At 34.0% G+C, this 27227-nt stretch overlaps 1 protein-coding gene across 40 annotated transcripts in view; it reads left to right on the top strand.

The window, feature by feature from the left end:
* Nucleotides 1-27227, top strand: part of ODF2L (outer dense fiber of sperm tails 2 like) — a 48152-nt gene extending 20925 nt beyond the window's left edge. For 9 of the 40 annotated variants that reach the window (XM_063624271.1, XM_063624270.1, XM_063624304.1 and 6 more), the window contains 10 exons: nt 3175-3284; nt 4583-4718; nt 14485-14595; nt 16764-16868; nt 18753-18911; nt 19970-20008; nt 20484-20569; nt 20651-20813; nt 22345-22470; nt 26454-27227. In XM_063624271.1, the coding sequence (XP_063480341.1) occupies nt 3175-3284; nt 4583-4718; nt 14485-14595; nt 16764-16868; nt 18753-18911; nt 19970-20008; nt 20484-20569; nt 20651-20813; nt 22345-22470; nt 26454-26582 (1164 nt within the window). In that variant the 3' untranslated portion in view covers nt 26583-27227. Of the gene's footprint in view, nt 1-3174; nt 3285-4582; nt 4719-6995; nt 7083-14484; nt 14596-16763; nt 16869-18752; nt 18912-19969; nt 20009-20483; nt 20570-20650; nt 20814-22344; nt 22471-23129; nt 25221-26453 lie in introns of those variants that run through there. The other 31 variants (XM_063624276.1, XM_063624277.1, XM_063624288.1 and 28 more) reach the window with 10 other exon arrangements.

The raw sequence follows: 27227 nt of genomic DNA, 5'->3' as shown, positions 1-27227 counted from the left end.
GTAATTAACCTCATTTAATCTATGTAATACATTTAAAACCATGTGCTGACATAAACACACTATGTAAAATATATCTTTGGTATAGTACACATTTGAAAATGGCCTTAGTGCTTTGTTGTTTTTGATAAATTGTATTTATTCAATTACTAATTAATAATTTTTTTTAAAAAGTCTCACTGGTATCCTATCTCTTAAGAACTTATGTTAAGGCTTATAGAATTATTAGAGGCTTTTAGAAATGAAAACAGACTTGTGTAAAAAGCTTATTGCAAACAAAATAGTATTTTGTTAACCTTGTGACTTGGAATAAGGAACTTAACCTCTTTAAGCTTCAATTTCCTCATATATAAAATAGGGGATCATAATACTCCCTAGCTCATGTATTTGTAGGGAGAGATAAATGAGAAAATATATTTTTGCACTGTCCTTCTTTCTGTTCCTATAATGCATGAAGTTTTTTTCTTTGTTTTGTTGTTTTTCTTGTTTGTTGCTGCATCTGGCTTTAATGTTCTTCCCTGGCTCACAATAGCTCTTTCTTTTTTAATCACTCAGGTATCTTTTCAATTGACATCTCTTCAGAGAGGCCTTTCTTGACCATTCCTTTTGAAGTAGTCCTAAAACAATCATATCAATGTCTTAATTTTTTTCATAGCATTCACTATAATCTGAAACTGTATCATTTATTTTTTCATTTATCACTGCTGTTGTGTTTTGTTTTATTTTTAACTGTTTCCTTCTACTTGAATATAAGTCTCAGAAGGCAGGAGCTTGCTATCCTATTCACCTAAGGTAAGGGTACCATTATTTAAAATAGTACCTTAAGTCTAAAATATGAACAGTTCAGCAATAAGAGCTAAATAATAGTTTAACAAAATGTTATCACATATCTACACAATGCATAAATTTTGCCAAGTACTACAGAGGGAGATCAAGGACAAGGAGGATTTGTAAAGGTCTGTGGTCTTTGGTAATTAGGTCACTAGTTACTAATTCAGATGCGGTTTCAATGCAGTGGAAGGAAAGGTGAAAAGGGGGATTTTGCTTTATCTGCATGTTATAAGGAGAGATGAAAGAAGAAACGGGGATTTGGAAAGTACTAGAGACAACTGATTCTGACTTTTAGTACCTAGGGGCCAGGATGTTAAATGCTCTATAATTCTGCACACTGAAGAATTAACCCATTTCCTTCTTTGAAAATTAGACAGATCCTAATTTTTCTTCTCGTGGCTTAGATGTGCCATTTCTCTAAAGCAAAGAGAAAAGGTAGGCCAACTCAAAAAATCTCTAGGAAGGTGATTCCATCACTGACTAGTTTCAACATCTAGGAATGCCATACTGATGAAGTAGGTAATAATTATATTGCTAACACATAAATTCTTTTCTTACTGATAAAACTTCTAAATATCTTAATTTATATTATAAACTTACACTTCATAATTTATATTAAAGCTTATTTTATACAACATATGAAAGCAATACTAGTCTCCAATATATCAAAAATATTACTGTGAAAATATTTAAACAAAAAAGTGTTGTGCGTACTACATGCTCAGTAAATACTTGCTCAGTAAATGGATGAATGATGAAAGAAAGAAGTACCCAATAAATGTTAATTGTTGTCATTACTGTTTCTAAGCTTTTTGATTTGTAATTACTGGCATTGTGGCCTTCCAGTGTGTTTTTATGTAGAATGTAGATAGGAGGCATAGTGGCTACAGCTCTTTAGGTGGACCTGCAGAGAATTATTTTGAGCTATTTATTGCGTGTTTGCTGTGCTCCAGGCACTATCAAGGCCCTAGAAATATAGCCATGAACAAAAGCATATAAAAATCCCTACCTCATGGGAGTTCACATTCAAAATGAATAAGTCACTACTACCACTTGTATCTCTTTGTGGACAGTAGCAGTGTTTGAAGGCTGATGGGGTGACCTCTACAAAATAGATCTTGGCATCATTATAGCAAAGATAAGTAAGGTACATCACTAAATGTTATGGAGCTGTGGAATTGGGGGTAGTTTCTGTGTATATCACAGGGGCTTTCTCCTCTGATGCTTATGTGGTTGTTACCATCTTCTGTATATAGAGCATGAAATTAATTCAAGACCAGCCTGGGCAACATAGCAAGATGCTGTCTCTACTATATATATATATATAATATATACACCATATATATAGGGTAGTTATATATATCAATATATATGTATAATAGATGTATATATAGTATATACATATGTATCCAGATATATTTTATATATGTGTGTGTGTATATATATGGTGGCTGTGGTGGCACACATTTGTAGCCCTAGCTACTAGGGAGGCTAAGGCAGGAGGATCCCTTGCAATCAGGAGTTGGAGGCTGCAGTGAACCATCATGACCATGCCACTGCACTTCAGCCAGGGCAAAAAAAAAAAAAAAAAAGTAAAATGGAAAGTTCAGTAAAAAGAAAAGAAATTATCTTAATTGTGAAATATTGTTTAAAAATAGTTGCAACATCTTTTAAAATGTTAAGTTGAAACTTCCACTATGTGTATATAAAATAATAGCAATATAGATATTTGCTTTAAAATTTTTCTATTCAAAGTTGTACAGTGACTTTATTTATTTCAATAGTTTTTGGGGGACAGGTTGTTTCTGGTTACCTGGACAACCTCTTTAGTGGTTATTTCTGACATTTTGGTGTACCTATCACCCGAGCATTGTACACTGTACCCAATGTGTAGTCTTTTACCCCTCACCTCCCTCCCTCCCTTCCCCCCAGTTCCTAAAGTCCTTTATATCAATCTTATGCTTTTGCATTTTCATAGGTTAGCTCCCACTTATGAGTGAGAACATACAATATTTGGTTTTCCATTCCTGAGTTACTTAGAATGGTGGTCTCCAACTTCATCTGGGTTGCTGCAAATGTTCCTTTTAATGGCTGAGTAGTATTCCATGATGGATATATACCATATTTTCTTTATCCACTCATTGGTTGATGGGCATTTAGGCTGGTTCCATATTTTTGCAATTATGAATTGCACTGTTATAAACATGCATGTACAGTTTTCTATATTTGAAGTTCCATACTTTTTGGAAGATTGCTTCCCTGTTTATAATGTATTTGTGTTTAGAGATCTGAACAAAACAAAAATGTTTTAAAATTATAGTATGAATACTTCTATGTATTTTTTAGGAAGCCAAGTTGTCTGAAACAATTTCAGCTTCCAATGCCTGGAAAAGTCATTATGAGAAAATTGTAATAGAAAAAACTGAATTGGAAGTACAGATTGAAACAATGAAAAAGTAAGAAAAAATTTACAATCTTTTATTATTTAGTAAGAGTTTTCACTTTTAAAAAAATTCTTTGAGTTGTTTGTATTTTTATTTTTTTAGATTACATATGGTAAAGGTGCTACTTATATGATTTGATATTTTTGCTATTTATAATTCTATAAAGTTTTCTTACTCTACTATTAAAAATAATTAAAATGATTGCTCATTAAAAGTGAATTGGTGTTCACATTTTGAAATTTTTTTTTTTTTTGAGATGGAGTCTCACTTTGTTGCCCAGGCTGGAGTGCAGTGGTGCGATCTCAGCTCACTACAACCTCCACCTCCTGGGTTCAAGCGATTCTCCTGTTTCAGCCTCCCTAGTAGCTGGGACTACAGGCATGCACCACCATGCACAGCTGTTTTTTTTTTTTTTTTTTTTTTTTTTTTTTTTTTGTATTTTTAGTAGAGACAGGGTTTCACCATGTTGGTCACGATGGTCTTGATCTCCTGACCTTGTGATCCGTCCACCTCAGCCTCCCAAAGTGCTGGGATTACAGGCGTGAGCCACCACGCCTGGCCCACATTTTAAAATTTTAAAGTTGTAGATTATCATTCAGTATTTCAGTATGCCATCTATTATTTGTAGTAAATGTTAATATTTACTTAAATGGAGGTGATGTTTTTCTTTTAAACAAGAACGTGTAAAAATATATTTAAAAGTTTATAATAACTGCTTTGAAAATCCTAAAAATTATTGTTCCTTAATTAAAGTGACTTAAATGCATAACAAAGAAAATGAAAAATAAAAATACATATATTTTATTATTTGAAATGTATTACTGATAACACTATAATGAACCCTGAATATTTGATTTTAAATGTTTTCTGTGTCTTCAGTTTTGTCATTGAAAACTACCATATATAATTCATTTCTAAAGTTTAGTTTTATTGCCTCACTTAATTCTTTTCTTTAACCTTGTCCCTAAAATTGTGTATATATGTGTGCATGGGTATGAATGAGAGGAAGAGAGAGATGTGCATACTTGTGGATAATAGTTTAGAAGTTTTATTGAACAGCAAAGAGCATGTTGTATAATTTTTTGTTGGTGTCATCAGTGGGTAATTGTTTCTAATCAGAGTTACTTTGGTTGTACCCTTTTAGATTACTTCTTCCTATTTTTCTTGTTCTATGAGTTCTATTTATTTTTTGTTATTCCCTATTTGAAACAATGCACCCTGCCAAAGTGATTTCAGAAACACACTTAAAATGTGTTATTTGAATAAAAATTTTTGTGACTTTTATAAAATGTGTCATTGATTTTATAAAGGCAAATCATTAATCTTTTGGAAGATCTGAAGAAAATGGAAGACCATGGAAAAAATTCATGTGAAGAAATTCTTAGAAAAGTTCATTCAATTGAATATGAAAATGAAACTCTGAATCTTGAGAATACAAAATTAAAGGTACTATGTATGAGTGTTTGTGCAGGCGTGTATTGTATAATGACCATAATCTACTTAGTAGAAATAGCTTGAAGAAAGAGTATGTTTAGAGCAGTGCTCTTGTATAATTTTGTCGTCTATGCTTGTCAGGATATTATGTTTTCAGCAGTACAAAATAATATTTATGAAGTTGACTGTCTCTTTGCCTCAACTTTTAAAATAAACTACTATGCATTTTTTGCAGTTAAGTGAATCACCCAAATTACATTAACTTTAGTACATAAGATTATTTCTAGGTGTCATGGTTACAATAGGATATAACGTCAGGCCTGGTCTGTTTGAAACCAGAAAGTATGTTTTTGGCTGCTTCATAACCAGAAAGAATTTTCCAACTTACTCATCTCCAAGGGGTAATTGCTTTCCATAGGTACCAGAGGACAGACAGGGCAGAAGCTTTTAAATTTTCTGAGAAAAAAAGATACTTGAGTTCCCAGTCAACCAGAGATACATACAACCAGATGGAACTTGAAAGATGATGGCATGATTTTCACTTCCATAATAATACTTTTAGAGGACAGAAAATAGAAGACAGAAAAGAACCTTTTTAAACCATGAAATAAAGTTTATGTGCACAGGATAAATAATATATTAGTAGCATAGAGTACATTTTAGAGAAACTTGTCAAATAAGCATCTAACATTGTTTTGTTGTATTTATAACAGTTTAATTCTATCACTGTATTTAGAATTAACTAAATGATAATACATTTATTCTGTGTATTAAGATGTCCTTAAGACATGTTAAATTCCTAAGAGATATTGCAGATATATTTTGTGGTCCTTGAGAGAAAAGATCTTTAATGTTAAAAGAGAAGTGAAGGTCTAAGGCTTTTTTTTTTCTTGATTTAAGGTTTGTTTTTGTTTGTTTGTTTTGCATTAGAAATGCACTTGTTTCTTGGAAACATAATTACTGGCTGTTTAAAATTATGCATTATATAAAACTTGCAGTGGGTTTTTAAAAATGAGTATGTTTATGAGAAAAAATATACACAATTTAAAAATCATCACCAATGGAAATTATTTTAATAAAATGATAGCATTCCAGGCTTTAGGCTTCTGAATTGTTATTTTAAAAGATTATTTTTCTGATGGAAACTGGAGATACATCCATATCTCTTTTACCCTTTCTAAACCCTTCTTTCACTATATGTCTAAAATGTCGTTGCTGAAAGGAGAATTTTATCCATTGTAGGTCTTAGCATATTTTCCCAGGAGCCAATCTGTTTGCTACGTACCGATCTGTCTTTGTGGGAGATACATAGTGTTATGCAGTACAGTGTATAGTAATGAAAGCTTGTTTATTATATATTACAGAAGGCAACAGATTGCCCAAGCCAAAAAGATTCTTTCCCTTTGTGGGTTTATAAAGTTGTAACTTTTCTCATCTTGATGTTGAGTTTCAGTCTCCTTTAGGCCAATGGGACAAAGCCAGGCTCACAAATCTCAAGTCTGTTTTGTTCCGGGTGGAAAGACTCGATTAGTTTCAAGTGCAGGACTTGAAATAGCCAGTCCTGTTGGCTGTGGTCATTCAGAGTGAGTGGAGGAAATAGGAATCTAAGTGATATACATTATAGGAAGTAGCAAGGTCTTCTTTTCTCACCTTTAATGTATTTAGTAATACAGTTATTTCGGCTACTTTTTGTTAGGAAAGATTTTAAAAAATCAAAATTGCAATGTACCTTAATACCATTTTTTTTTTAGCAGCGACATTATGATATTCTGAATTAGAATTTTTTCCTTCAAGAAATTTTGTAAGTCCTTTATGGTTCTTCAAGCAATATGAACTTCTCATGTTTTCTTAATAAAAGAAGTTCAGTTATTCAGTGAACATAGTTCCTCCAACTTCTGACAATTTATTCAGTATTATCTTTTGAGTGAAGAATATATACTCATTACAGTAAAAGTGGAAACTATAGAAATATAGAAAGAAAAGAACAGAGTGATCATTGATCCCACATTCCTTGGAGATAACTGTATTTTGTAATATTTCTGTTTTTTCATAGTTGTTATTAAAATAATGTCTTGCTTTGTTCACTTTAAAATGGAAACATGTATATAACATATAAACTCTTCATAAGCATCCTTTTAAATTACTCTGTAATATATATTCAACGTAGAAGTGTTAGGTGATTCCCTATTTGTTGGACATTCAGGTTATTCCCAATGTTTTTAACATTTAATAATAATAATGCTGTGATGAACATTTTCATACATAAACTTTTTGTTGTATTGTCTTTAGCTTAGATTCCCATGTAGAATTACTGAGTCAAAGCATATGAACATTTTGAATGTTCTTGATATGCTTTGCTACATTTCTTCTGAAAAGGTATTTTATTACCCATACTGCCATTAGTTTTCTATACCTCATCAGCACAGGAAATAAAATGTTTTTTTTATTTGTAGTGTTTGCTAATTTGGCAGGTAAAAATGTTATCTATGGTTTTAATTTGTAACTCTTTGAGGAGCTAGTTTTAAATTTCTAAACAATTTCTATTTTTATTCTTTCGATGGTTATCTGCATATCTGTAAATTATATATTATACTATTCCTTGGTTTATCAAATTTAGTCGATTATATTAACCTTCTAATTAGTAGAGCACCAACATAATTGATAATATAAATATAATACAACTAAAAGACATGTTAAATTCCTAGTAAATACTACAACAAACATATAACTTTATGCTTTCAAAAAAATAAGTGAAGGTAGTTTGATACAGGAAGCTAAAAGAGTTAAGGATTTTATGGACATAAGATATGAACATAAGGGCAATATACAATAAGCACTTCCAAGATAGGGCTCATGACCAAAGAGAAGAAAGAGGAGGAGGAACATGGAGTATATGGGCTTTATGTAGAGTGCTGTGTACCTCTGTGGCTTGCCATGTTCAGCTGTGTTTGTGCACTTTGTATTCAGCTGATGTTTTTTACATGGTTCAGACAATTAATGAGCTAGAAAAAATTGCATCTGAGCAGAAGTTACTTCTTTGTTATACATCATTCCCCTACTTACCAATACTGTAAGATGAGGTTCACTTGACAGAAATGTGAAACATAGGACAGATTATATATCTTCACCTTTTGTTTGGAAAATAAGGATATTTTCCAACTACCTGTTCTCTGTCTGTTCTCTGCATGTTCACTTTGCCAGTGTTGTTAAATTGACAATTTGTTATGTAACCTGAAGTGCTCTTTTTACAGATTGATTCTAAACATTAATAGCAATGACTTATAATTGTTCTTTCACTACACAGTCAAGTAATATGTTTATAAATTTTTTTTCTTGTACAACTTTTAAATTTTTCCTGGAGTTTCCAAAAACCCTGCTTGTTTTACTCTTTGCCCTTATCATTGTCTTGTTTTTGTTGTTGTTGTTTTGTTTTCCCTTCTTGAAATTCTTCATCCTATCTCTATTCTCTGAAGAACCTATTTTCCCCAGATTTCTTCTACTTGGGGCCTTCTGTCTTCTTGTTTCAATCTGAATGGGTTGATCTCTAGGCCTGCTGCCCAGATGCCATGCTGGAATTTTCTTGACTGCTACCCTGGTTCCACTGTTTCCTTGAACCCACATTGTGTTTCCTGTTCCTTTAACTGGAATATATCTGCAAATAATATGCCCTTAAGGAAGAGAAAATTAGAAGTAAACATTAAAATGGTCTTACATGTCTAAAAATGCCTTTATTCTGTCCTCATTATGATCAATGGTTTCAGCTGGGTATAGCAACCTAGCTTGAAAGTAATTTTTACTGAGAACTTTGAAGGCTTTGCTCCATGGTCTTCCATAAGTCAGAGTTGCTAGTAGAGAAAATCTGCCACCAGTCTGATACTTATTCCTCTGTAGTGACATTTTTTATTTTTCTTGAAATTTTCAAGAAATTCCCCTTATTCTTGGTGTTTTGAAACTTCATACACATTTAGTTGTGTCTTCCAGTCCTTTGTGCTAAGTACTTTGTAGACCTTGTAAATCCAAAGATTCATGTCCTTTACCTCTGGAAAATTCTGTTGTATTATTTCTTTGGTAATGCTCTCTCCTGCCCCTTTCCATTTTCTCCAGTCTCTCTGTCTGGGTGTACTGCCGATTGTATTGTTGATTTGTTGGACCTCCTAGATTGATACTCTGTCTTCAATTTCTGGGTTTTGTTCAATTTTGGGGGCAGATTTATTTGGTTTTTATCTTATAATCCTTTGTTTAAAAGTTTAATTTTCAAGAATTTTAAAAAGTATTCCCCAAGTGTTCCTATCATCAAATATCTGAAAATACCTATAAGAATTTTTTCTTTTTTTTTTTTTTCAGCATTTCAATTTATTGTTTCCAACTGGCACTTTTTTTTTTTTTTTTTTTTTTGCGACAAGAGTCTTGCTCTGTTGCTGATTCTGGAGTGCAGTGGCACGATCAGAACTCACTGCAGCCTCGACCTCCTAGGCTTAAGCAATCTCCCATCTCAGCCTCCCAAGTAGCTGGGACCACAGCCGATAGCCAATTTGTGTGTGTATGTGTGTGTAGGTGGGATCTCACTATGCTGTCTAGGCTCCCTGGGCTTTTGAACTCCTGGACTCAAGCGATCCTCCCACCTTGTCCTCCTAAAGTACTGGGGTTACAGGTGTGAGCCACTGCGCCCCACCCAATTTTTTTCTTCCTTTTTTTTATATAAAAAAATTTAGATCTGTCTCATGATACTCTTTTTCCAAAAGTCTGGTGACATTTAAGAATTTACAAATGAGACAATAAAAAGACTAACGAAACAGTAGAAAACTAAATGGATATGTGGATGGTTCTTGCCACTAGATTGGTTTCACTTCACTTTTCTCAACTGTTGGGAAACTAGCGTTTACCGGTGGCTCCTAAAAATGCCAAAATACATGCGTCTTTGCTCTGGGTCGCCAGCACCATCCCTCTGTCATTCCCAAACAGTTCATTCAATTTCTTTAGAGAAGGACTTTTCTTATCTTTGTTGGGAAGTAAACTCCTAGTTCCAGGTATTCTGCCTTGAGTGTGAGCAGGGGTTGGAGGGTAGTGGTAGTAGCTGTTCTATTCACAGACTTTGAATTAATCCTTTTCAAACCCAGGTCTCACTCTTGCCCTTAGCCCTGTGCCTCTCTAGATTCTACAGATAGATGAACTTCCTCCTTAGCTAAATCCACTCCTGATTCATAAGTCAGTCATTAGTTTTCCAGAAGCATTAAAAATATTTTGTCCTTTGATAGCCACTGGTATGTTATTTTTATTAAGTTGACTTACATTCTTTTTCCTTTATATTAGTTTGGTCTTGGGAATGAAGGGAGATTTTACAATGTGGTTAGTTCTCCAGCAGAAGACTCCTTAAACCTAGGAAATTCTCTCTGATAGGGCACATTACTAATCTTCCCATTTTTCACTCTGTTTTATTCTCTGTATATTAATATTGCAGGTAGAATTTCATTATACTTACTTGTTTGTATAATTTATCTCCCTCTGAGGGCTGTTCTTCTCTCCATCCATCCATATCAGGGCCAGGGATTGTTTTATCCTTCCATTACTTCTAGTGTCTAGTACTGTGCCTGGAATACATCAGTCATTTAATAAATGACTCTGGAGAGTAGCAACCGTAATGGCTACTATTTTATCAATTAACTATTAATGTAGGAGGCACTTGATAAGTACTTTACTTTTTTTACTTCTAATTCTCTTGTCAATACTATCATAAAGATACTTTTCTTAATTGTGGATGAATACATTGAAGCTCAGAGAGATTAAATAACTTGGCCAAGATCATACAACTAGATTAGTGGCAGAGCCAGGATAGAATTTGGAAGAAGACAGGAAAAAATACAAGACACAATCTTGTTCATATTTTATAATTAGAAATTTGATTTGTCTCAATTTGGAAGAAGACAGGAAAAAATACAAGACACAATCTTGTTCATATTTTATAATTAGAAATTTGATTTGTCTCACGTTTTAAGTTACGTAAAGTTTGCCAGAAATTGTATTGGAAAATTCCAGAAAACAAAATACACTAGCAACACTAGGGAAGTTTCTTTTATATTTCAGCAAGTCTTATATTAGTTAAGATTCAACTTCACCATATATAACAGAAAATCCAAATTAAATGGCTTAAGTAAGATAGAGACGTGTGTTTATTATGTAGAAGAAGTATAGAGTTGGCACTTCAAAGCTGATGTGGCTCTTTAGCTTTTTAGCTTTCTGTTCTGCCATCCCTAGGTCATGACTGTCATTCTCATGATCTAGAATAGAGGCTGGAGCTTCAGCCATTATAGTCAAGTTTCAAGTAACAAGATGCAGGAAAAAAAGATGCACTACCTCCCTTTTTAAAAATTTCCTCCCCTTTAAGGAGCCTTTCCAAAATTCCCATATAACTTGATTCTTTTACTTATTTAGGCACATGACCCCCACCTAGCTGCAAAGGAGACTAGGGAATGTAGTCTTCTAGTTATTCTGAGCTCTAGCCAAATATGAATACTCATTTTCTGCAATTGTTTTATGTTTTCTGCATCTAGTCCTATAGTCCTCCTATTCTTACACATTGGAATGCCATTTTTCTCAGTATCTAAATCCTACCTTTCCTTTAAAGTTTAGCTCAAATGCTACTTCCTCCCAGAGTCTTCTCAATGAATTTCTCCTTGTAAACTCCTATCTTTGTGTACATACAGGTTGCCCAGGGAAGGTGTGACATACTTAACTCTCAATGAATATTTATTGAATGAATGCTTAAATTGCTCTATTTGGAAAGAGAAAGCAATTTCATTATGTTTATTTTCTTATTTTCTTGAAATCCTTCAGAGAGAAAGGATTAGAAAGATACTATAAACTAGTTTTTGATAAAATGATGAATTTTAAATTATATAGACTATAAAAGTCATTAAGTTAAAGTTTATATCTTAGCATATTCTATTAATAGTTAAGAAATGTATTTTTAATGCATTATTTTCTGGATTTTTAAGGAAAACATTTAAATAAGTTTGGCATATGTTATTTGCAGTGTAAATGCAGTTTTTTTGCAGCCTAGATGTTTGTGTTTTATTACTTTTAATTACTTTAGAATAGTTTTAGATTTTAAAGTTGCAAATGAAAAATAAACTGAATACTGCTTCCAAGGCTGAGTAACCTCCTCTATTAGACACAACAGGAAGTTTATTTGGAAGGTTAAAAAGTTGTATTTGTTTCTTATAGAAAGTTAGAAAAACAGAAAAGTACAAAAGGAAAAAAATTTAAGTCACCTGTAATCTCGTAACTGAAAGATAACTGGAGTTAATATTTTAGCATATATATAATTTTTTATTTTATATGTAATATATATGCTACTTCCAATAGCTACTTCCAGTTTTTTTACTATTGTAAATAAAAACAAAGTTTCTTTGAGTCTTTTTTGCTTATCTGTTTTCTTAAGATATATTTAATTGTATGGTCAAAAGAGAGACTCATTTTTAATATTGTTCTGTATTTCCAAATTACCTATCATAAATGTGTCTACTATAAGTAAAATAGTCCCTATACATTTTCCAATACTAGGTAATTAAAAGTGCTAATTTTAAAACAAATCTCTCCAAATTTTATAAATAATCTCATTTATTCTTGTGGCTTTACATACCATCTATGTGCTTGAGGCTTTCAAATTTTTACCTCTAATCTAGACCTAGTCCCTGAATTCCAGACATATATTCTGCTGCCTGGTTGACATCTCCACTTTGATATTTAATAGGTGTCTCAAAGTTGTCATGTCCAAAATGGAGCTCTTGATGTTTCCCGAAATAGTAAATCCTACAGTTTTCCTCATTCCAGTTAATGGAAAATCATCATTTCTCTCATACGCTGCTTCCAGTCTGTCATCAAATCTACCTCAAGTATATTCAAAATTGGACCACTTCTCACCAGCACCACGGTCATTACGCTGATTCAAGCCTCCATCATCTCTCATCGTTACTATGACCTCCTGAACATTCTCCTTGCTTCAGCCCTGGCCCCTGCAGGCAGCATTCAGTATAGCAGTAGAGTTGTTTCTATAAAAATGTAGTCAGATGATGTCACTGCCCTGCTCAGAACCCCCCAGAGATATCTTGGTTCATAAATACCTACAAGGCATTATACCATCTCATTTTCTATTACCTCTCTTCTTCTTCCACTCTCATCTCCTTCCACTCTTCCCCTTTTTTTCTCTATTTCTACCTCACTGGCTTTCTTGTTGTGTTCCCCTAACTTGCTAGGCCTCCTGCTGTTGCCTTTTTCCCTTAAACAGACACACTTCCTATCAGTTTTACTCAAAAGTCTCTTTCTCAGGAGGCCTTTGCCTACATGTCATTCCTAGCTGCTTTTGTGTTTGATGTATTTTACTGCTTATTTTTTGTCTGTCTGCCCCTCCAGTATGTAAGCTTCATGGAGGAAGGGAATTTCGTCTGTTTTGTTCACTAATAGAACCTTCAGTGCCTACAGCATTTTTAAGAATAACTAGTGAACATATTGGCTCATGTATTCATAAATTATTCACATTTCTGCCTTTTTGAATTACCTATTCAGTTTTTATATTTGTCTTTTGTCCTAATTAATATATAATAACTATGTATTAAGGATATTAATCTTATACTTGTTTTATTTTTCTAATGACAAATGTTATTTGACAAGACATCAAATTTGTCATTTGCTAATAACTTTTTCATATTTTGTTTGCCATTTAAACTGTATTGGAAAGCTATGAAATTTTGGAGAGATACATGCACACGTTTTTTTAAATGGCTTCTCTTGAGAGTGCTCTCACAGCTCTGCACATCTTGTAATCAAAGACATTGTCCATGTAGACTGTCTTTTCAAGGATGTTTGTATACTAGATATCCTTGGAATATGATAACCGTGTCTCCCTTAGGAGTATGGGTAGGCATCTCACTGCCTGCTGTAAGAAATTTGGGTTCCCTAAACTCAGGTTTGTTCTTCCGTAATGCATTTGACTGCATATACATTTGCCACCTGGCCTCTTTGGGTTGCTGTGTGGGAATTGGGGCTCAGCAAACTGATACAAATGCTGACAGTCTTGCTGCTCTTATTGCTGTGAGTAATAAGTCCCCTGTCTGACCTAGGAATCTTGTAACTTCTGTTATCATCCATGAAATTGCAGTAGGCTAACTAGTAAGCTTGCAAGGAAGATAAAATCTCAGACTTTTACATTTCTACGTATCTTCTTTTAATTTTATGCTCTTTAGGACTTTTGCTATCCTGAAATGAAATACAGTTTTATCTGAATTGTCTTTGAAAATTTTTAAAGTTTTTATTTAATTCATTTGATGCTTCTTTAGTGTTGGGCTGAGGCAGGTAGTTAACCTGTTTTTTTTTTCCTAATAGTTAAACGGTTGTCTTATTGCCATTTATTTAGTTGTCCATGTTTCCTCCATTGATTTAAAAATCTAACCTTTATCATGTACTAAGTATGATTTTTGTGTATTTTTCTTTTCTAGTAACCTCTATATTCTATTGATTTCTCATATCTAGGAACATTTCCAAGTTTTTTTGTCAGTAAATTTAAAAAGTTTTAAAAATCATATGTCCTGTGTAAATCTTAATAAGGTTGTTGATAAGTATTAGTCACTAACTGTGAAATTCCTAAATTTTAGATGGTATTGCATGCAATAAAAAATATTTTATCAACTTTGTTAATACATGAGTTATGTTTTTATAATAATTCTGTAGCACTGGAGTATAAACGTATTCTAATGATTTATAAAATCTGTATGTTTTTTGCTAGACTACACTTGCTGCTTTGAAGGATGAAGTTGTCTCTGTTGAAAATGAACTGTTAGAATTGCAAGAAGTAGAAAAAAAACAGAAAACCCTTATTGAAATGTATAAAACTCAGGTGACTACTGCATTTATTTTAGTGTTTACTAAAATTGGTAGACAATTTAAAACACTATTGTTTGTAATCTAAATAAACAGAACTGAAGAGAGGTGGGGCTATCATTGTGGGTTATAATATGGTGTGTCTCAAATATTTTTTAAGGTCCCACACATCTTTATAAATAGATGATTCTGCTGATTCCTGATTCAAACACTGCATATGGATATACTGGATATTCCTAAAAATATATTTAAAATTAATTACATAGGTATAATGTGACCTTTAATGTATTCTTGTTAATCTTGGTTTTATTTGTTTGTCATCATGTATATTTAATGGTATTGATTTAGATTAATGACTCCCTTCTAGGGTCATTAAAGTTCCTTATGCCTCCTTTCTCAAGAAATAAAGTATAATTCAGATTATTCACGTGAAAGACCAAGAAAAGAACATATGACAATATATATGAAATAGACCATGTGTTCAATGGTAATTTATAGAAAACCTTTATTTTTTGGAAATGTAGTATTCAAGAAAAAACTTCATAAGATGGGACTTATGCAGGTCCTTGCATGATGGTTAACACACTGGTCAGAGAGACTTTGAATTAAGGAATAATGAACTGGCTGGGCGTAGTGGCTTACACCTGTAATCTACTGGGAGGCCGAGGTGGGCGGATCATTTGAAGTCAGGAGTTCGAGAGTAGCCTGGCCACCATGGTGAAACCCTGTCTCTACTAAAAATACAAAAATTAGCCAGGTGTGGTGACATGCACCTGTAGTCTCAGCTATTCAGGAGTCTGAGACAGGAGAATTGCTTGAATCCAGGACGTGGAGGTTGCAGTGAGCGGAGACTGCACCAATGTGCTCCCAGCCTGGGCAACAGGGCAAGACTTCATGTCAGAAAAAAAAAGAAAGAAGAATGAACTAAGGATGAAAGCTTTAGGGGGGCAAAGTGTGGGCAAGTAGGAAGGGACTGCATCTTGATGGATTAGATAGGAAAATTAGAGTTGAGACATCCAGTTAGAATATTTCAGTCGTCCAGATCTGAGGTAGGAATGGAGGTTGTGGTGGACTGTGGGACCTGTTATTCATCAGGGTCTTCCAGCTGGTTATTTGGGTTTAATCCCTCAGCAGAAATACTGTTATTTTTTATATTGGTATTTGGTTGAGTGACCATATTCTGGGTGCAGGGCCTAGAATCTTTTCTTTTCTTTTTTTTTTTTAGTAGATTTTGATTTGGTGGGAAAAATAATTTAAGTGGAAGCTAGTTTGGACCAGAGACTGATTCTTTGAAGTGACAGTGATCTGCAAATGAAAATCTTTGTAGTCTTCAAAGCTCAAGTGGAGAGTTTAGAAGTATTGATGAGAGAAGACAGGTAAATCAGACAAAGATTGTGGGTTAGAGTAGAGCACTGAGTGATTCCATATTTAAAGAAGGAATAACATTAGATGAACCAATCAAGGATATCGATAGGAAAATAATGACTTGTGGCCAGGCGCGGTGGCTCACGCTTGTAATCCCAGCACTTTGGGAGGCCAAGGCGGGCGGATCACGAGGTCAGGAGATCGAGACCACGGTGAAACGCCGTCTCTACTAAAAATACAAAAAATTAGCCGGGCGTGGTGGCGGGCACCTGTAGTCCCAGCTACTCGGAGAGACTGAGGCAGGAGAATGGCGTGAACCCGGGAGGCGGAGCTTGCAGTGAGCCGAGATTGCGCCACTGCACTCCAGCCTGGGCGACAGAGCAAGACTCTGTCTCAAAAAAAAAAGAAAAGAAAATAATGGCTTGTTTAAAATGAAATTTTTAATTTTAGATTTTTTTTTTTTTTTTTTGAGACGGAATCTCGCTCTGTGGCCCAGGGTGGAGTGCAGTCGCGCGATCTCGGCTCACTGCAAACTCTGCCTCCCGGGTTCACGCCATTCTCCTGCCTCAGCCTCTCTGAGTAGCTGGGACTACAGGCGCCCGCCACCACACCCGGCTATTTTTTTGTATTTTTAGTAGAGACGGGGTTTCACCGTGTTATCCAGGATGGTCTTGATCTCCTGACCTCGTGATCTGCCAGCCTCGGCTTCCCAAAGTGCTGGGATTACAGGCGTGAGCCACCGCGCCCGGCCAAATTTTAGATTTTTATCTCATGTTATGATTCTAAAAATAATACGTTTCTCTCATACTTTATTTTCAGGTACAAAAGTTGCAAGAAGCAGCTGAAATAATAAAAAGCAGATGCGAAAATTTGCTACATAAAAATAACCAAATAACAAAAACCAAAAATAAAAATGTAGCGAAGGTACGTTTGGAATTCAAATAAAATAATTAATATTTTATATATTTTTTACTTTATGAATAGTACACAAATTCATTCATTTTGGTCATTTTCTCTAGTTCATACTTAGGCTAAGGACTAGTCTGAACCTAAGAGTTTGTTTTCCAAGGAAATAATGTTTCTTCCAGGCTGGGAATGTTGTTTGTTTATGTGAATGTTTTTTCACTTTTTTGTTAATATTTGGAAAATAGCATAAATGTTTAATTTTTCTGATGCAAGAGCGGACTTTAAATAGCTCAAAAAATGGTTATCAATCATAAGTATACAAACCTAAGTACCTCTCATTTTTAATCTCACTCTTTTTTTCTGGTTATAAATCTTTTACGTCTGAAAAAGCAAAGCCAATATCTGCTAAATGCATTTTTAAAGAAAAATAATATCTTTTAAAAAACCATCATTTCCTATTATTTGTTCTGTTGCAACAGAATGAAGGGAAGGCCAGTGTTGGCAAGTTATGATGTTTTTGTGAATGTTTTAAAGTTTTTAAATGAAACCGCATCTCTGTTTGGGTTTTTTGTTGTTTTGGTAAAGAAGCAGTGAAAGTTGTAGGATGCTGACTCCTGGCAGCAGAGGTCATGCGATGTTAGTGGTCGCTTCCATCTGAATCTAATAAGGTTACTCTCTCTGGGTTGCTCCCCTATCTTAGGATTGAGAAGTCAGAGCAAGGCAATAATGTGAAGAAGAGGTCAGCCAGAGCAAGCATCCTCCAGTTATACAGAAATAAAGATAGCCCACTGAATGCACAACTTACTGCTTTCATGGAATTACTTTTCACCTATTTTTAGCAGGCCAGCGAATAAACCATTTCATGTCTTTTGGTCTCATTTGCTCATGAAACATACTAGTGCAAATGTCTCCTTTTCTGCTAGGCAGCACTGTAAATAAAAGCATATTTTACAATCCTGTTCAAATGACAGAAAGGGCTGGAGCCTGTCTTTTTCAGATACTGTGAGGTCACAGTGTTTTCTTACTGGTATTTAACAAGACAACTATTTTTTTTAAATGAAATTTTTCTTTTTCTTACTTCACTGTTTTAAGTCTCCTGGTTTTCTCATGGCCTCTAAGATGTTTTAGAGACACTAAGGGATCCTTTGTTCTGGTTTTATATTTCCTGATCAAGAATGCCAGATACTACACAGAAACTATTAGATGTTCCTGTCTCAGGGAAAGAGTCTGGCTATTTTTTGTAGTTAGCAGTGCAAACATTTCTTAAGGTTGCTGCTTTTCACATCTCCACAAAAGTGCTGCAGTGAGGAACTGCAGTAGCCAAAACAGATTAATGTAGATGAAATTAGAGAGATTTGTTGATAGTAACATTAATGGCCAAATTAAAGGCAAGTGAGAACTGATGATACTGGCTATTTTTAAATAATATACAGTAAACCCTATCAGTTTTGGCTAAGATGAGTGAAGCAAGCTGCTCTAATTTAGGTAAGTATCTGAGTTATAAGATTGAATGACTAAAAGTGACAGTTCCTTTAGAACCTATAGCTGGACAGTAGACAACTACAGCTTTATTAGTAATGATTATTAGTGATAATCTATGCTTGAATATAATGCCAGGATTTAAAAAATTTGCTTTTAAAAATTAGTTAAACATCCACCCTGTCAGCTAATTTACCCTATTTATGTGCTCAACAAACTTTTTGAAAACTAAAGTCTACCCCGCTTTTTAGTTATACATTCTTATTTAACAGAGTTTAAATTAACATTTATTCAGTTGTGTTCTTATTTAAAGCTATTATACCTAAAATACTTATGTTACAAGCATATCTAGTATTTAAGATAATAAAAATGTTAATGCTGAATGTGTGATCTTGCACTTATTTCCCTACTGCCACAACTCAGATGAGAGGCCAGATGGAGTCTCATCTGAAGGAGTTAGAGCGTGTCTGCGATTCCTTGACGGCGGCGGAACGGAGGCTTCACGAGTGTCAGGAGAGTCTGCAGTGCTGCAAGGGGAAGTGTGCAGACCAGGAACATACCATTAGGGAGCTTCAGGGACAGGTGTCCAGCCGTCCTTCTGAGTTTTGCTAAATGCGTTAAAAGAATGCTTTGGAATGATTTCACCAGTTGAGGGCACTCATGTCAGGGCTTGATTTTTAAATTCTCATCCACTTAGTTCGTAAAACATCATTTTCATGCAGATACTATAATACTGTTTTGCAAGGTATTTTTTTAGTATTTTATGGTGAAAAATTGGTAATTAAAATTCCTATTTTAGTTTATTCTTGCCAATCTATAGACATTTGAAGACATGGTAATGGAATGAGAGAAGGAGCAAAGTTATACTTACATATATGTTCCTTGATGTAAGGATAAGGTAAATTATTGAAACTTACATTACAAAAATTGAATTTATTTTAATTAGAATTGTACGTCAAGTTTTTTGGGATATTTTTCAGTCTGTTTTTTTTCCTGTTTTACATTTTATACCATCAGAATGTGGATCAGGTGTATCCTGTTAGTAGCCACATAGCCTTGTCCTAGCTCAATGCCTAGCACATAGCAAGCACTCAATATTTTTTCAATTAATGAATTTTTTTTTAAAGGAGCAGTCCAAGGATGGCAACAAGTCTTTTTTCTTTTACTTTCAAGACAGTTTTAGGAAGCATTCCCTGTCTATCTTCCAAATATAATCGGGATTCTAATTTTGCAAAAAACCAAATACTGCCTTTTCTCACTTAGTAAGTGGGAACTAAATGATGAGAACACGTGGACACATGGAGAAGAACAACACACACTGGGGCCTTTCAGAGGGTGGAGAGTGGGAGGAGGGGGAGGGTCAGGAAAAATAACTAACAGGTACTAGGCTTAATACCTGGTCAATGAAATAATGTGTACAACAAACCCCCATGACACAAGCTGACCTGTGTAGCAAACCTGCATTTGTACCCCTGAACTTAAAAGTTAGATAAAAATATGCAGACAAAATTTTAGAGTTTAAATTCCTGAGAAGAGATTTTTCTAGTAAAATATCAAATGACATAGATTAGCCTAAATTACCAATTCAAATTATGAGAAAAAAATTTTTTCCTTAAAGCTTCTTACATTATTTAGAGCAGATTTTGAAGCAGTGGGAAGAATATTCTATCTTGGCATGGGTGAGTGTGTCTTTGGTTGATTTGTTTACTTCACTTTGCTTCTCAAAAAAATATGTATTTTACTTACAGTTTTGGCCTCACATATACTCAATTATTAATCGGTATTTTTAGGTGAAACAGAAAACCATAAGAGAAACCCTAGGTATCAAAAAATAGGAGATTAATACTGCTTAAAATTTTCCTATTTCAACTTAACAAAATAAATATCTTTCTTTAATAAGGTGTTGTTCAAAGTGTTTTAACTGCCGTCATCCTGAATTTTTTTTAGCTGGTTATTTTCCAATACAGGCAACATAGCCAGGAATTTAAAACTTCATTTTAACAATATAACATTTTCTTGGTGTCTTTCTGTGTAAGAGTAGTAACATTTATACCTTCTCGTTGCTTGTGGTTGTTCTAACAATAAATTATGTGGATTTCTTTGGAAGTTGATTGTGAAGAAAGTGACTAAGAAAACTTTTTCTTTTTCTTTTAGGTTGATGGAAATCACAATCTTCTGACAAAGCTTTCTCTGGAAGAGGAAAACTATCTTATTCAGTTGAAGTGTGAAAACCTTCAACAGTAAGTATTAAATTACTTAACATTGCTGCTGCGTACTTCTCTGCACACTAAAATTTTAAAATATATGTTTTCTGTAAAAAGAAAATTAGAACAGATGGACGCAGAAAATAAAGAACTTGAGAAGAAGCTGGCAAATCAAGAAGAATGTCTTAAGCACAGCAATCTTAAGTTTAAAGAGAAATCTGCAGAATATACAGCTTTGGCCAGACAACTGGAAGCCGCTTTAGAAGAAGGAAGACAAAAGGTATGCATGACCTTTATTTAGAAACTTTTTAATTCATTTACCGAAGAGTCATCTTTTTAAACATCTTGCCGAACCTGTAGTTATTGTTTTTGTCCTGATGACAGGGTGAAGGGAGCAATTACATTTTTGTTATTTAACTATCTTCCCTTTCAAGCAAAACAGATATATTGCTAGGCTAGAGTTACTTCACTAGATAAATGGTAATGTGGCTGGGGAAAGGGCAGAGATGGAAAACACTTTGAAGACATAATCTCCTCCCATACCTTTTTTATATACAACCAAATTGAATCTGCAAATAATTGAAAATTTTTGTTTTGATCAGGATTCAGTGAGCTGTAAAGTTCAAGTCCCTTTTGACAAATATTGTTGCATAGATAAATACATACAATATTAAATTTCAGTTACATCCATTAGGTTAGCATTCAATGAATACTTCAGTATCAGGCAATCTGCTAGTGCTTGAGATGCAAAGATGAATAAGACCTGGCCTTAGCTCTCAGCACTCTCATAGTCTGGTAGGGTTCAGCCTAAGTGCATTTTGGAAATGCCAGGTATGCTCTCAGATTCCTTCCTGAATGGAAGAGTTCAGAGTCCCAGAGGTATGTCTGCCCCCTCCTTTCTCTCCTGCTACAGTGGAATATGGGGCTATCTGTAGTTTCTGCCCACGTGAGAGTGCCATCACTGCCCTGTTACCATTGCCCACACTGAGGGGACGGCGCCAAGGGCATCAATGTTTGTCCTAAGGGCCCTTTCTCCCATAGCTTCAGATCACACTGGCATCTCTCATGCATAATTGTGCTTGGAATATGTACAGAAGAAATCTTTATAATAACTTAGAACCAAGTTCATAGGAATTAGGTTGGAGGACAGTCCTTTCCACTGGCTCCTTGTTTGGATCAGTCCCTGCCTCTACTCTCATTCTAGTGGCTCCAGCCCAGCATTCTTACAAATAGGCTTCCACATATCTGATTCCTTAGATGAACATAACTAAGCTAGACTTCCTGCTAAAATAAGTAATCGGAGAAATATGAAAATTCAAATTCAGACGAGTTTGGAAGTGAATAGGTGAAGAACCAGTCTCTGTGTTTGTGTGTGTGTGTTTGTAGGCAGTGTGTATACCAATTCCTACTCCCAATTCTATTAATCCAAGTGTATAATGAGTATTTAACAAGAAATTTCTATGTTCCGTCACTGCTCTTAACACCCTGGTGAATATAAAAGCTATAAAAATGGTAACTGGTCTCAGTCTGTTTTTAAAATATATTGTTGGAGGAAACACCTACCTAAGTCACGGAGCAGTGAAAATGTATACATCTCTTCCATCTCAAGCCAATTTTGCAGATATTTAATGCTGCGAAGATAAGTATAGTACATACTTACACTATAAGTGCTTCTTCAAGATAGAACATCTTTAAACTTGGATATAACATACAAGTAATATCTGTTTAGAAAAAAGGTACAATATAATTGTCAAGGCTTTAAATCATATTTTAAAGAAAGCACTTTATTTTACTCTCGATAAAAATTATAGGTTGCTGAAGAAATAGAGAAAATGTCATCTAGAGAGAGTGCTTTACAAATTAAAATATTAGATCTGGAAACTGAGCTTAGAAAGAAAAATGAAGAACAAAATCAACTTGTTTGCAAAATGAACAGTGTAAGTATAAGCATGGCTTAACATATTATAAAAGATAACATTTAACATTCTTACCATGTAGAAAATACAAAGTGAGTGAATCAAGGCTATTGTTTTACTGATAATATTAGAAATGACAAGCAATATAAGACATAAAAAATAAAAATGTTATGCCAAATAATTTATTATTCTGCCTCCTTGGATAGCATGTATTGCATTGTCCTCAAATCTTATCAAATCTCATCAGGCCCTTTCCCTACATATTACTTTTGCAATGACAACTGCTTAATGAAAATTACAGATATAATCTACTTGATTTCATCCTGATATGAATTTTTCATTTTTTAAAGATAAACACAATTTAAACTGTTATTACAAGTGAGTTTTATATCTGTCTTGAATAATTAATATTTTGTTTTAGAAAGTTATAATTTTGTATTAAACATTCAGTATTGTTAGATATACATGTGAGATGGATGCTTTAGTCCACGCAGCCATGAAATGAAAATACCAAATTGACTGTGTTTAATTATTCTTCTGTTTTTTTTTTTTCCTGAATACTCATGAAACGGTCAATTGGCATAGAATATTCTGAAAGCTAGCATTACTCATGGTTAAATTACGTAATAACTGTCTACTAGATAATGACATAGAGAATAATGATACTGTGTTTTTTCCAGGATCCAAAGACTCCATGAAATCTATTTTTTTTATTCCCAAGTGTCTAAAAAGTTGAAAACCTAAAAGATTCAAGAGTTAAATGATTTTTGACATGCACAATTTGATTTTATTGCCATCAAAAGTTTCTTGACAACTTAATCAGAACAAAACATTGATCACCTTTAATTTAGCACAGGTCTTCCATTTATTTCTAAACTTTTTTTTAACTCACCGTTTGACTTTCTGATATTGTAAAATATGTGAGCTATTTTTTGTGTAATTGAAGCATCTGAAAAAATAAATGAGGTGGGTTTTGCTGTAATGTCCCTAGTACTTGGCTAAAGCTAGTAAAATAAATAGATCCCATTCACAATTGCTACAAAGAGAATAAAATACCTAGGAATCCAACTTACAAGGGATGTGAAGGACCTCTTCAAGGAGAACTACAAACCACTGCTTAAGGAAATAAGAGAGGACACAAACAAATGGAAAAACATTCCATGCTTATGAATAAGACGAATCAAGATCATGAAAATGGCCATACTCCCCAAAGTAATTGATAGATTCAATGCTATCCCCATCAAGCTACCATTGACTTTCTTTACAGAATTAGAAAAAAATACTTCAAATTTCACATGGAACCAAAAAAGAGCCCACATAACCAAGACAATCCTAAGCAAAAAGAACAAAGCTATAGGCATCACGCTACCTGACTTCAAACTATACTACAAGGCTACAGTAACCAAAATAGCATGCTACTGGTGCCAAAACAGATATATAGACCAATGGAACAGAACAGAGGCCTCAGAAGTAACACCACAAATCTACAACCATCTGATGTTTGACAAACCTGACAAAAACAAGCAATGGGGAAAGGATTCCCTATTTAATAAATGGTGTTGGGAAACCTGGCTAGCCATATGGAGTAAACTGAAACTGGATCCCTTGCTTACACCTTATACAAAGATTAACTCAAGATGGATTAAAGACTTAAATGTAAGACTAAAAACCCTAGAAGAAAACCTAGGCAATACCATTCAGGACATAGGCATGGACAAAGACCTCATGACTAAAACACCAAAAGTAATGGCAATAAAAGCCAAAATTGTCAAATGGGATCTAATTAAACTAAAGAGCTTCTGCACAGCAAAAGAAACTATCATCAGAATGAACATGCAACCGACAGAATGGGAGAAAATTTTTGCAATCTATCTATCTGACAAAGGGCCAATATCCAGAATCTACAAAGAACTTAAATTTACAAGAAAAAAAAACCCCATCAAAAAGTGGGCAAAAAATATGAGCAGACACTTCTCAACAGAAGACATTTAGGCAGCCAAAAAACATATGAAAAAAAGCTCATCATCACTGGTCATTTAGAGAAATGCAAATCAAAACTACAGTGAGATACCATCTCACACCAATTAGAATGGCAATCATTAAAAAGTCAGGAAACAACAGATGCTGGAGAGGATGTGGAGAAATAGGATGCTTTTACACTGTTGGTGGGAGTGTAAATTAGTTCAGCCACTGTGGAAGACAGTGGCGATTCCTCAAGGATCTAGAACCAGAAATACCATTTAACCCAGCAATCCTATTACTGGGTATATACCCAAAGGATTATAAATCATTCTACTATAAAAACACATGCACACATATGTTTATTGTGGCACTATTCACAATAGCAAAGACTTGGAGCCAACCCAAATGCCCATCAATGATAGACTGAATAAAGAAAATGTGGCACATACACACCATGGAATACTATGCAGCCATAAAAAAGGATGAGTTCACGTCCTTTGCAGGGACGTGGACGAAGCTGGAAACCATCATTCTCAGCAAACTAACACAAGAACAGAAAACCAAACACCACATGTTCTCATAAGTGGGAGTTGAACAATGAGAACACATGGATACAGGGCAGGGAACATCACACACCAGGGCCTGTCAGGGCGTGGGGGGCTGGGGGAGGGATAGCATTAGTAGAAATACCTAATGTAGATGACGGGTTGATGAGTGCAGCGAACCACCATGGCACGTGTATACCTATGTAACCAACCTGTACGTTCTATACATGTATCCCGGAACTTAAAGTATAATAAAGAAAAATTTAAAAAAAAGATCTGATGTTTTGTTAAACCTGATAATTTTTGTACTAGTAAAATTCTAGAATTCTAAGCATAGATTTAAACATTGCTGAAAAATGAGTTTGTGTGTTATGCCTTCCAGGGAACAGTTAAGTGGGCAGTATTTATTTAATATACCTGCTTCAGCCCCATTTGAATTGTAAGCACTCTGAAAGCATAGTCGTCTATATCCCTGGTGTCTCTCACAGTGCCCTGCTCACCTGCAGGCCTTTTTGTATTTTCTGTCCAAGTACCCTAATGGGGTGGTGCAGAATGGATGTACAGATCTGAGGATGACCTCAGCAGCTTAATCCAAGGCACCCCTCCTGAAGCCTGAAATGTCTTTGAAGTCTTATGTATTATGCTAAAATCCATTGACATTTTACATTCTACCCTACAAAATAAGTATGTGTTACGATTTTTCTTTCCAAATTGTTGAGTAAAATTCATTGTATTCATCCTGTGACTTTGTACTGCCCAGCCTAGCTCATTGTTTTTTACCTGCCCCATTTGCTGAGCTGGGCATTGCTCAGTTTCAGAAGGTATCAGGTGTCATTGAACACCTGATATGAAGGATGTAAAATTTCTCTCTTTTCTATCTAGGTGTCTATATTTTAATTGGAAGCTAGATGATATTTGCAACCTGTCTTTATCTAAAGCATTGTCAGTGAACTCACCTACTCAGGAATTCATATGCACCTTAGTTAAAAAAAAATGTATTGCGGTTTTAAATTTTTTCCTCAAAGAACCACTGTAATATGAAGAATTCTTTTTATTTTTTAAGGGATTCTAAAAATAAAATGTTCACATTATCAAAACTAGAATTCTATCAACTTTTAAGGCATTTAATTATTTTGGAATAAAATGTGAATTTTTAGACAGAAAATGGCAAAAACTAGTATGAAAATATATCATGTTACATGTGAAATTATGACAGTTGTTAAAGAACCTATTAAGTTAATCATGTTAAATATGTAATAATTTGGGGCTAAATGAATGTGTATTATAAATTATATCAGTGAAGATCAACCGTGTGTGCTTTAATTATTAATTTTAAAGAAGAGTGAGCTCTAAGAATAAACACATCAGATGTGAGTATTCTTTTAAAAAATCAAAAAATTATCTAGTTATTGTATATTTGTTTTTAGTATTATGATTCTGGTCCTTTGGAATGAATGCTATTATTACTTATCTGTATTTTTTTCCTTTTTTCTTTAGAAAGCACAACATCAGGAAGTGTGTTTGAAAGAAGTACAAAATAGTCTTGAGAAGTCGGAAAATCAAAATGAGAGTATTAAGAATTATTTACAGTTTCTTAAAACTTCTTATGTAACAATGTTTGAATAAATTGTCAAACTTATTTTCTCTAGGAGATTTTTATTATGAGTCTAAAATGTGATTAGGTAAAAAAATAAATATACTACCAGTTACATCTAATACTACCAGGTAGTAGTATTAGAGGTTTTTATCTAAAGATTTTTGAAACATAATTTATCTAACTGAAACTTTAAAATAGGATAGTTGTTACTATTCCTGTTTGCCGGATAATTCTTATTTATCTCTGGTTTAATTTATTTTAAAATTAAATTGGTTAGAATATTTTTCTCACACATACACATGGAAGTCAGATTCATTCTTTGTGATGTTTGTAGCCACCATTCAATCAAGTGAATTTGTGGTAAGTCTTGGTCAATATGATTTTAAATAATGTATATAATTGTTTTGTATTGTGATATATAAATATAATGTAAAATATTCTGAATTTTAATTTTTAATAATGGTGTAATTACATACTTTCTAAAGCTACTAAATGTCTCAATATACTACACTTAATATTGTTTCAAGTATATGCTGAGTTGCCATTATAATTTCTGTTAGGTTTTAAGTATACAATTTTAAGTCATCGCTATTAAGTACCAGCTGCTAATGACAGATGAAAATGTGGTCATACGTTCTTTCTTTATAAAGAATAGACATTCAGGCCGTCTTCAA

The sequence above is a fragment of the Symphalangus syndactylus genome, chromosome 12 (assembly GCF_028878055.3).
Source record: "Symphalangus syndactylus isolate Jambi chromosome 12, NHGRI_mSymSyn1-v2.1_pri, whole genome shotgun sequence".
In the NCBI taxonomy this organism is placed as follows: Eukaryota; Metazoa; Chordata; class Mammalia; order Primates; family Hylobatidae; genus Symphalangus; species Symphalangus syndactylus.
The sequence above is the reverse complement of the archived record's forward strand: the minus strand, read 5'-3'. Positions and strand labels throughout refer to the sequence as shown.